Here is an 11,673-nt window from a genome sequence, read left to right on the forward strand (position 1 = left end):
ATGAAAGAAATCCAGCACCATATTTGGAAAAAGACCCTGAAGACACAGGAGCTGCTCAGTTGCTCTGCAAAGGTGAGTCTTGCAGTAAGTCCTGTAAGAGGACATTTATTCACCTGTTTCAGTTGTTGTCTGGGAGGCTTCCTCTGTCTGCTAACCTAGCCCTACTCTTGGAAGCTTCCAGCCTCCATACAATATAACCGAGGCCTAGAATGATTTTAGCCTCTGAGACTGACTGCTATTCAGCTCATCCTGTCTAGTTCTTTCTAAGCTCATAGCTGGCTGATTCAATTCAGCTGTTCTGACCCAAACTCTCTCCCAGCTGACTTATTCAATCTGGCTTTTCTCTTGGCCTCTGAATTGTTCTGCTTGGCCTCAAACTAAATCCAGCAATCTGCTCTAATCCCCTGGCTCCTTCTCATTCTCTAGTTCATTTGGTCTTCACCCGAGTTCTCTCTCTGCGACCTGTCTCAGCATTACTGTCCCTCTAAAACTGCCTCCTTCCTCTCTCTGCATTGCCCCTTAAGTTTTTCTCTCTTCTTGTGAAAGTGGGTGTATCCTGTTTTGTAGAATCTTCTCAGATTTGTCACTTTCTTTTTCTGTGATTCAATTAGACATCACTTTCAAACCTGGGTGTTTCCTTTTACAAATTAACTTTACCTTCATCGTTTGGGGTTAAAGGTGTGTGCCAGCAGCTTTTCTGAACCTGAAACTTGCTCTATACCAGGCTGGCCTTGTCTATGCCTCCTGGATTAAAAGCATGTTTGTACTCCAGCCGTATCACATAGACCTAGAAGGTCTTTGGATCTCTTGCCAGAACAGTCATGCTCTGAATTAAAATTCCTCTACAAAATTTGTTACAGCTCGCATGTCCTATATCAAGGAGGCTGGCTCTGAAGCCTCTCTAAGCTGTTGTTCTGCCACAGATTGTGCCCTGTTATATCCAGTGAGCCCAGACCTGCATCGGGATGAAGCTCAGGTGCCAGGAGAGCTGGTTGCCAGGGGGAAGCACAGTCTAAGTTGGGAAAGGCTCCATGGAGTGGGAGCTGGACTAATTTCATTGGTTAAAACTCTTTTGTTTCCTTCTGATTCAAGAAATCAAAGCCAACAACTCCAGATTCAGCGATAAAGCAGGAGACACACATGAAGATTCAGGACCATAAAGCTGTTCCAGCCCAGAAAGTCCAGAGTAAGCCAAGAGGGCCCATGACACAGAAGGTTCCCCCATGGCAAGAAGAGAACATTATGGTAAGTAGAGCCCTTAATGTGTCATCAACCACTGGGGCTAGGTGAGACACGAACTGGGCTCCCTCAGAGAACCTATTTGTTGTGGGTTTTCCACCAGAGAAGACTGCTGGGAACATGGCTTTAAGTCAATAGAAAGTCCTGATTAGCCAGGTGGCAGAGTACTGACTGGATCCTCTGTATCCCAGGGGATCACTGAACCTTTCTTGGGGTGAGGTTTTAAGCACAAAAACAAAAACCAACCAAACAAACAAACATGTTTTGGGTTGACATACTTCTGTTACCCAGAACAGTAGGCCAGAAGCAGAAATGCACAGGTGAGAGACATGGGAGATTTTCCCAGGACTGTGGACTCAGACACATTGGGTCTTGTTTTCATTTTGTTAGGTGATAGTGTCTGTGGGTTGAGTTCTACAGTCTGAATGAAGCTTCCATTGTGGAATTAGTTGTGCCAGTGTCTGGGAATTTATTAAGTTCTGGGGCCCTGTGAAATGTTGCATCTGTCCATGGTCCTGACTGTAGCAGAGGTATCAGAAGGCCAGGCAAAGGAACTACTCCCCCTGCATGTGGACCTGAGTAGACACTGGGAAGTAAGCCCAGCCTCTCTTTAGCAGGATTGGTCCTTTGGCACATACAAGGCTCACTGACATCACTCATGCATCTTTCAAGTGTGCTTACCTCTTCCGGGTTCAAAGAAACAACCATTTTCTGGAGAGAAAACATTGCAGGCATTTTAACCCTTTATCCCTAAGAGGTACCTGGATCCCTTTTTGACTCACTAATATCTCATTTGCTACTCACAGGTAAAATGCAGAGAGTGTGGGGCCTTTGGCCACACAGCAAGGAGCAGAAGGTGCCCAATCAAGTATGGCCAAAAGCTCCTAGATCCACAGCCTCTGGGAGCCAGGAAGGAGAAAGAGAATCAGGATCCTCGCAGGACACAGGGTCTCCAGAAACCAGGGCCCATAAGCCAGGCCAAGACAGAAAAGAAACCTAGTCAAGTCACTGGACAGAGGTGAGTGATGGGGAAGGGCTGGCCAGAGGGAAGGCTCTGGGTGCAGCAAAGCTCATGGGGTACCATCACTCATCTCTCTGTCCCCAAACACTGAAAGGGCCAGACAGCTAGTAAGTAGTATACTAGCTACGGAGAGTGGGTGAGTGAGAGTGGGTGAATGGGTGGGTAGAGCTGATGTGTTTCCACACCATTGTCTGTCCCACAGAGGTGATGAGCAGCAGAGGAAGGCTCCCTTCCAGAAACTCCCCATGGATCCACAGAGGAGGGGCCAGCACATCAACCTGGTTGTGAGTAGCAGCAGTTGCTCTGTTCCTGAAAGTCCCTTTCTCTGTGCTCTGCCCCACCTGCCCATTCCCTGCTGCACCACCTGCTTGCTCCATTCACGACCCCATGCATGTCACATCGAATCAGTCCTCTCTGATGCAGCAAGGACTCATTTGGTCATTTTCATAGTTCAGACTGACTTGGGTTTTGGGGAGCAAGTGAGCCTCTGCTGTGTGCTTCTCCTTTGGTAGACCAGTTCTCCTGGAGGATGGGCAGGCTCCTCCTCACCTGTCCTTGAGCATGACCTTGTCTCCTGGTCTCCATGTGGTCCTTCCTTCTGAGGTCATATTACAAACATGGCCTGCTCTTCTAGCCTTCTAATGATCTTCTCTCAGATTTTAATGTTTCCATTTTGAACTGATTCTGTGTGCTGCTTCCAAAATCTAGACTTTTATTGGAGAACTTTTAGGGCAATGAATATATCCTTTAAAATTTTTATTTTATTTTTATTCCATCCCAATATGTTGGCTGCAGAGTTGACTCTCATTTTGAGAGTCATATTCAAGTCATGTCATCTTAACATACCTTTTCCCCTGTTTTACATCCTAGGTGACATGATTAGGGGTTTTCAATACACTGGAAATTGCGTGGTAATTTGAATTGTTTTTCTCTTGACCACAAAAGGCTCATGGCCCTCTGCTTAGCTGTCTATTTATATCATATATAAATAAGTAAAGATTTCTGTAAAAATCATATATTCTTTACATAAAACACATGTACACATGCAGATACATTTGAGTGATGAGAGTTCAGCTCAAGGAAACTTCACAGTGAGGCTGAAACTCTTCACATTGCATGTCCCAATCCCTCTGCATCTCCCCCACCACAGGTTCTCATTCTGCAGCTTTTGGATAACTAATGTAGACCATTTCAGACTGAGTACCTTCACCTTAAAGTGAACTTATACAAGAGTTTTTCTGTCATGATAATCTTATGAGGTCCTTGTGTTATTTGGAAGACTTACATAGTCAATTTATCCTGCAATTGTTATTTTCACAGCATCCCAAGATGCCAGTGTTCAGTCCTGGAAACACAAAGAAGTCTGTGACCAACCAAATTCAGATTACTGTGTCACGTGCCAGAAAGTCTCCTGGGAAGCGGATGTGCCCTGGAAACCCTGGAGCCATCCAAAGCTCTGATGCCTCCTGCATCTTACCTTCCAGGCAGGAAGAAGGTCAGAACATGGCTGTCCCTGGGGTCTCACAGCCAGTGTTCAGGCAGGGTGGTGGAAACACAGCCTCACAAGACCTGCTGCATCAAAAGCTCCGGGGTGTCTCACATCAACAACCCATTGTGGTCCCTAAAAGGAATGGAGTCAGTGAAGCATTTCACACAGAGTCAGAAGCCCAGGGTCCCGGTGTGAAAACACAGCGCAGCCAGCATGCTGCCCTCCATCAGGGAAGACAGAACCCTGAACTTAGCTTCTGGACCCCAGGTGAGAAAGCTTCTTGGCAGCCCACACTGCCTAGCCAGAAATCCTCAAAGAGACTAAGAGTCAACTCTACCAGTGCACCAGAGGAGAGCAATGCAAGCACTGTTTTGAAGGCCTGCCGGGATAGGCAGTCTCTTCCCATTGCCAACAGACTTGGACTGAAAGATGCAGTGCCAGTGAGCAAGAAAATAGCAGCCCAGCTGCCCAGCACTGACCAAGAACAGCTACCAAGCAGGCCTGCTCTGGTCTCAGCCACACCCTATGCTGAGTCCTCTCAACCATCTACCAGCCATGCTGTACGCCAGTCCCTGAGAATGGTCTTTACTAGACTTAATGGTGACTGCTGGAGCTCCAGGTTCCTGACAGTGTCCCCAGCACTTGCCCATGAGAAGCAAACAGCTCCTTGGGAGGGCCCTGCCTTCCTGGAGAAAGGTGAAGCAGCACGCTCCCAGGTCCCAGTGAGTGTCCTCTATGAGGACCTTCAGGTCTCCTCCTCTTCAGAAGACAGTGATGGGCAGTGAGTGATGGGACAGCAGATGCCACCCTCCTGCTCAGACTTGACAGACACTTTCAGACTGGTCCTCTCTGGGTTAGCCAGCTAGATGACATGACTGGGACCTGTCAGATCCACTTCCAAATGACCCTTCTGGTGTGCGTGGACTCACATCTCTGCACAGAGCCTCACCTCAGCATGGACTCTGGACTCTGACCTGAGAAGACCTCTGAAGAAAGGTCACCTGTCCTCTCCATTGTGATTATCAATGACCTGTATACAGTATGTCTTTTCAGCTACCTCAACGTCCTAACTCTGCATGAGTTGTCATATTGTATGATGTTTTCCACTTCCAGTAATAAAATTGGCCTAGAAATTATGTCTGCAGTGGTGTTCTTGGGCCGAAGGCATGGGGTTTTCACAGGACCTATGGCCCAATAACGAGCCACAAACCCAAGAGGCTCTCAACCTACCCCATCAGGTTTGCCGTTCTGACACTGTGCATAGGTACCCCCACCTTGTGATCTTAAGACCATTGAGAGACAGGGCAGTTTGTAGGCCTGTTCTTCCAGGGCTGCTGGTAATGGATGTCCTGGAATGTCAGAGCCTTGGCTTCCACCAAACATTGTGCATATGGACAGAAGTTGAGAATCTCCCAAACTAGCCCATAGACACCTAAGCTCTCACACTAACTACCTTACTTTAAACTTAATCCTCTTCTTCCCTGTCTGCTGAATTCTATATGAGAGAAGAGAAATGTCTTATGACTGGGATTGTTAATAAAATACAATTTCGATACAATGCACTGAATGACTTCATGATTTAGCATTGTGAAATATCTTAGTAACATGAGTTTCTATAAATTAAAATACGCAGAACTTAGGGTGCTTTCAAGGTAGAGAAAGCTAATTTCTTTCCTGTGCATATTTTGTGTTCAAGGACACTCTAGAAAACTGATGCGAATCCTGACTGAAAATGAAAATGTAAAAGGATTGCTAGTACATGACTTAGGTAGAGTGCTCGGGTGGAATGTATAAGCCCTAATGATTGAACCAGAGACACACAGAGACACACCCATAGGCAAACACACAAAAAGCCAGTTGGTTGGCCGCTAGATTCTGCTCCCTATTGATAAATACTAAGCAAGCACACTGCAGGCTCAAGCTCATTTTGACATTGAAGAATATCTAAATGCACACTGTAATCACTTGATTGGATCAGATGACAAGGATGGGATGGCTAGATGGGCAGAGTGGGGCCAGTTCCACAGATTTCTGTATTCCAATAACCATTGAAAAGACCTCTCAAGTATCAGGGGTTGGCACTCTCCCATAGGGTGGGTCTTTGGTTGGGCCAGGCATTGGTTGGGCATTCCCTCAGTCTCTGCTCTATCTTTATCCCTGCACATCTTGTAGGCATGGTAAATTTTGCCTCAAAGTCTTTGTGGGTGGGTTGGTGTTCCCCTCCCTCTGCTAGACTAGTCTAATTAGGGAAAAATGTTCTGCTAAACTTGCAGACAGGAACCTGACAGAGTTGTCCTCTGAGAGGCACTACCCAGCAGTGCCTCAAAACAGATGCTGAGACTCACAACCAAACATTGTGTGATATGTAGGGAAGGAAAGAGAAAAGGGCCTGGAGGTGACAGGAGTGCCACAAGAAGACCAACTAACCAGGGCCCAGAGGGGCTTGCTGAGACTGAAGCATCAATCAAGGACCATGCACAAACTGGAACTAGGCCCCCTACAAAGATGTAGCAGATGGACAGTTTAGGCCTCCGGTGGGTTCCCTAGTAAGGGAAGTGGGACTGCATTGGATACAGACTCACTTACCAGCTTTTTGATCACTTCCCCCTGGTGGGACTGCCTTGTCTGGCCATGGGGAAGAGGACACACTCAGTACCGAAAAAACTTTCTGAACTGGGCTGGATTTAAAAAGGGAGCTCCTCCTGTCTCAGGAAGAGGGAGGGGGAAGGGAAGGAGTGGGGAGGGAGGGTAGGACTAGGAGGGGAAGAGCAATGGGACTACAACAAGGATGTAAAGTGAATTAAAATTTTTTAATTAAAAAAATTGTTATGGCTCTCTTTGACATATTGTTATACCGTAAGCAGCATCAATGTCATTCTTATGCAACAATAAATGCAAACGATTCAAAGAAACCCACAGACTCTTTGAACACACATGCTTTTTCAAATCAATATAAATTGAGTGCTCCTGGGTAGAGATACCAGCCTAAATATAAATTCACCAGGGATTTTATATTCAAATTGAATAAATCTTATGCTTAAAAAGACATTTTCTGGGAGTATAATAAAATAAATAAGAAAACACAAATGGCAGCCCACCTACTGCGCCAGGCGCAGCATCTTCACACTGTCCATGGCTCCTTCCTCATTGTGATCTTCAGAGCATGGACATATAGGACTATCTGCAGGCCTGTCATTGGAAGCACCTGTCATTGTTAGCCAACTCCTGTCCTAACGGGCTCCCAATATGGACATATAGGCACCACTCGGAAAGAAGGTCTCTTGACTCGGGCTCAGGTTATCCCGAAATAAACACTGACAGTCCATTCTTGTAACTCTTGTCTTTCACTCAAGCTGAAGGAAGTTCAACATCAAGGACTGGAAGCCATGCTAGATCTCTCAGAAGCAGTGCCAGCCCTGCAGCTGATGAAGGCCTGAGGACTGCATTCATTTTGGAACTCAAGGGGCCACTTAGTATGTTCCCAACCAACTTGAACTCCAGTGTGAGGTTTCACTGCCCACACCGCAGCTTACTCTCACTCTTCCGTCCCTGACTCCAGAACCCTGCAAGCTTCTCAAAGTTTCCGCAGCCTGGATTTGGCAATACACCTGTCTTTGTCAACAAACCACTTCGGAATCCTGCCCACGCATGGCTTTAGTGGAGGCGTCAAGCTGTTGAGTCAGAGTCAGTTCTCTCTCTCTCTCTCTCTCTCTCTCTCTCTGTGTGTGTGTGTGTGTGTTGCAAATCATGTGAGAATAAATGCACCTGGAGTTTTACACCAACCTGTGGAAGCTCGTGGAAGATGCTTTGATTATACCTGTCTCCCACTTTAAGAAAATTCAAAAATCCCAAACTCAGGGAATAAGGGCCACAGAGGGCAGGACCGGCCTAGGATGGAGCGTGATAAGGACTAAAGTTCTCCAAGCTGTCCTGATATCCTTTAGTCTCACTAGATTCCCAAAGGCCTCCCTATTGGCACCCCTGGCCTTCACTGGTCCAGTGGAAAGTATCCCCCAACTGTCCAGCACTCCTATTAATCTGCTGACTATGCCTCACCTGGTTAATGGCTCTGTGGAATTAACACCCATGTAAGTTTGTGCATAATTCAAACAAGTCAACCACCCCCTCCACGGGGACCCAAGTGTTTGGTTCCTACGAAGCATGACCCTCACAGCCTTGCTGGCTCACTGTAGCCTGCTAAGTTGGCTCTGTGCTTCTGCCCTGGGCCGTGAGGACACGTGACTGCTGTGATGAGCTAGTTTTCCCCCAGCTCATACTGTTTAAGCCAGGGGACTCTCTCTCAATAGTGAGTGACTAGGGAGCGGTCAGGAGAGAAGGGCACTTTGGGCTTTTGAGATGCCTGCCCAGAACATGCTGTGTGTGCAAACCTGTAGTGGCAGAGACTGGTGGCCTTGCCTGTGCCCGTGAGGCACAGCTTTCCCTCTGGGCAATGCAGTAAGACTGAACTTGGAAATCTGAGTGATGGATGCAAAGGGCATCGTCTAGAGGGAAATGGGGAGAAGATATATTTGAGAAACACCCTCCTCCTGTTTCACCTCTGCTCCCAACAGAAAAATGCTGTCTCCCAGAGTGTCAAACAATGTGAGTGTTATGAAATCAGCTGAGCTGAGAAGTGAGTTACCGAAATTCAAACTCTCTGGAAGAGCGAGCAATCTGCTCCCTTCCCAGTTGACTCAAAGAGGCATCAGTGGTATCACTGAGAAGGGTTTTGAATCTCCAGTGAAGATCCTATATATACCTGCACTGGGTACCTTTCTTGTCATGACCGTGAAGCAGCTTAGAAGGAGGAGGAAGAGTTTGTTGTGCCTCACACTTTCAGGGTGTGATAAGGGGGGTGCTTCCCTAGGACAGGGAAAGCCTGGAGCCTGGGACAACCGGTCGGTTTGGATCTGTAGTCAGCAGAAAATGGATAGAAAGTAGGCAGGGCTCTAAAACCCACCCCAGTGACCCACTTCCCTAGTGACTTTCCTCTGTGGTTTCCCAAACTTCCAAAACAGTGCCATAGGATCTGTGGACTAATCTCAAACACGTGAGCTGAGTGGAGCAACGACTGCCTAGGTCAGGCCCTGATGGCGGTCAGTGCACACACCACACACCCAGGAACCCCACAGGGGGCTAGAGCAAGTGAGGCAGCCTGAGCATTCTCTTCCCCAGAGTACCCAAGAGGGCACTGGGGAGCAAACTGCCCAAAGTATGGCACTGACAATGGAAACTGATTCCGTCCAATGAGAGTGAAAGCCACTAGCCACTTTGCCTCTTCTCGCGCCAGGACAGACTATTGCAGTTAACGCCACATCATTCCCCCAGTCAGATCAGTTCATCTCCCGTGAGGCCTGAGAGTGCAGCTGATCCTCTGGCCAGATGAATCAAAATTTCTGGGCCTGGTATTCTGCATTTCAAGCCAACTCTTGTATAGTTTTGTAAGCAAGAGACCGATTAAATGTTCTTCTTTCATAAGTCGCCTTGGGCATGGTGTCTCTTCACAGCAACAGAACAGTGAATAGAACAGTCTTCTGTTTATCACAGCAACAGAAACCTAAGATAATGTCCAATGTAGCGAGGAAAAGGAAATGGCTTGAAAATGTGATTTTCTTTCCCCCTTTGCTGCAGTCTTTTGACAGATAGAAGCAACGAATTTGTTCCTAGTGTGCATAAAACTGAGGAATCTCCATGTTCATTTCTTCTTGGGAGCCTGTCCCCTTGCCACATTCCCACTTGATAGGGGTAAAGGGCTCTGTAAGTCTATCTTAAGTAGGCACTTGTGAAGCTGTGGGTCCACACTGCCCATTTAATACCACCGCTGGAAACCTCCTTCAGATCGGGCCAGTAAAGACACCCATGAGCCTGTTAGGCTTTCCTATCAACATACTGTCCCTCAGCCTGGGGTCACTCAAAGGACAGACTGGATGTCAGCTTTGGATTAAGCAAAACATCACAACCGTAGAGCCTTTGCCTGGGCCTCACCATAACAACTCAGCACCCACTAGAGGCCACCGGTCAGCGGCCGGAGTGAGCAAGTCCATTCAGTGTGCTGAAGGTAATTGCCACAGCACTCAGGGCCCCTCCGGGCATTGGCATATACAAACATTCTCTTTCACACCTAATCCGTGTTTCTTTAGAGGGAAAATATATTTTACGCTAGCCCAGATCTGGCATCTGAAAAAGGCATCTTGATAGCCATGGCCCCTCATAGGCTCCTTTTCTGTCAGCAACTTCAGACACCTTCAAATGGGAGCAGCACACACACTCACGTGTGTGTGTGTGTGTGTGTGTGTGTGTGTGTGTGTGTGTGTGTGTGTGTGTGTTAGGGTAGGGTGACCAGGCTCGGGTATGTAATGCCCACAAATCTGGAAGTCAGCTAAGGCTCTTCCACAGCATGGGAGCGTCACAAGCATACCCTTATCTTCACCTGAATCTAAAAGTATTGCCCCCCCCCCAAGCCCTTGTATTAACGGCTGGAATAGCAGACCATGAGGACTCCAACAATGTAACTGGAAAGTGTTTCACATACTTGAAAATTAAGCAAAAGACTTGTAAATAGCAAATGGATCAAAAATGAAATTACAGTGGCTATCAGGACAAAAATTCCTTTCGGATGCTGCATGTCTGTCTCAAAGATAGCTGGAACTATCTGAGCTCACTTCGTAGCTCAAACTGGCCTTCAACTGTGATTCCCCTGATTCGTCTCCCAAGTGCTGGGATTATTGGCAATATCCACCTCAGAAAAGTTTAATTGAATGATAATTAAAATCTTAAAATGTAGGACTGGAGAGATGGCTCAGAGCACTGGCTGCTCTTTGAAAGGTCCTGAGTTTAATCGCCAGCAACCACTTGGTGGATTCACAAATATGAGATCTGGTGCCCTCTTCTGGCCTGCAGGCAAAACACTGTATACATAATTAAAAAAAAAAAATCTTAAAATCCAAGGAAGTATAGAGGGAAATTGTCTTAAGCAGAGGAATACATTAAGCCTTAAGAAGATCTTGCCATTTGCTTCCTGATCAGCCTGGGGGACATTATACTAAGTGAAATAAGCCTTACATAGAAAAAACAAACAAACACTGTGTGGTCTCAGTTACATGTGGAATCTCAGAAGAAAAAAAGAGTCATGTATGTAAAACAATGGTGGGATACAAAGGGGGGAAACGGGAAGCGAGCCTAAGAATAGCAAGTACCAAATGCGTGGGATACACAGTTCCTGAGATGTAACTGTGTTGCCTGGAAGGCTTTTGATAAGAAAGTAAACTCTGAGTGCTTCTAACTTACTCACCAAAGGACAAACACCTCTTTGAAATAATGGATTTGTTCATTTTCTGGGCTATCGCAAAAGTTTCACTATGTAAAAACTTAGTTCTAGTGTCAAAGAAAAAAAAATTCAACTGAGGAGCTCAACAGTAGATTTGAGCTGATGGGAAAAGAATCCGTGAACTCAAAAGCAGGTCCATTGAGACTATCCGGTCCAAATGACAGAAAGAAGAAAGCAAAAGAAATAGAACTTCAGAGACTTGTGGACCACCACAGCTACAAACACGGGAATAATATAAATCCCAGAAAGAAAGGAAGGGGGGAGGGGCAACTGACCAAACCAGTCGGAAATTTGATGAAAAAAACACATAGAGCCTGCCAATATCAAAGAATCCCAACTAGGATAAACTAAGAAGACACAGACCAAGACACATCCTTGTCAAAAGACACAGACAAAATGTAGCAAGGATCCTCCATCATGCAAAGCATCCCAGAGGCCCCTCCTGCAACACCAAATGAGGTCCAAGGTAACAGTTACTATTGGTGAAGGCCAAGGCTGAAAGCTGTCAACATCTTTCCAACCTTTGGGGGACCCCCCTCCTTCCCTTAGGCCTCATATCTGGGGTCTCATCTTGACCTCCAACCTGTGACTCAGAAC

At 46.6% G+C, this 11,673-nt stretch overlaps 1 protein-coding gene across 1 annotated transcript; it reads left to right on the forward strand.

Annotated features, from left to right (window-relative positions):
• On the forward strand, positions 1–4,690 carry LOC132653574 (putative protein FAM90A13P). The gene is made up of 5 exons (XM_060381354.1): positions 1–72; positions 1,093–1,245; positions 2,046–2,257; positions 2,463–2,544; positions 3,581–4,690. Exons 1-5 carry the CDS (start codon positions 1–3, stop codon positions 4,532–4,534), a joined length of 1,473 nt encoding a protein of 490 aa, XP_060237337.1. The 3' UTR covers positions 4,535–4,690.
• Positions 4,691–11,673: the final 6,983 nt, after the last annotated feature.

Source organism: Meriones unguiculatus, chromosome 4 (assembly GCF_030254825.1).
Source record: "Meriones unguiculatus strain TT.TT164.6M chromosome 4, Bangor_MerUng_6.1, whole genome shotgun sequence".
In the NCBI taxonomy this organism is placed as follows: Eukaryota; Metazoa; Chordata; class Mammalia; order Rodentia; family Muridae; genus Meriones; species Meriones unguiculatus.

Excerpts from the sequence above, each read along its gene's own strand:
- LOC132653574 (XM_060381354.1), top strand. The coding sequence starts at position 1 with ATGAAAGAAATCCAGCACCATATTTGGAAAAAGACCCTGAAGACACAG. Across the intron at positions 73-1,092 it reads TGCTCAGTTGCTCTGCAAAG|AAATCAAAGCCAACAACTCC; the intron begins GTGAGTCTTGCA and ends TTCTGATTCAAG. Across the intron at positions 2,258-2,462 it reads AGTCAAGTCACTGGACAGAG|AGGTGATGAGCAGCAGAGGA; the intron begins GTGAGTGATGGG and ends TCTGTCCCACAG.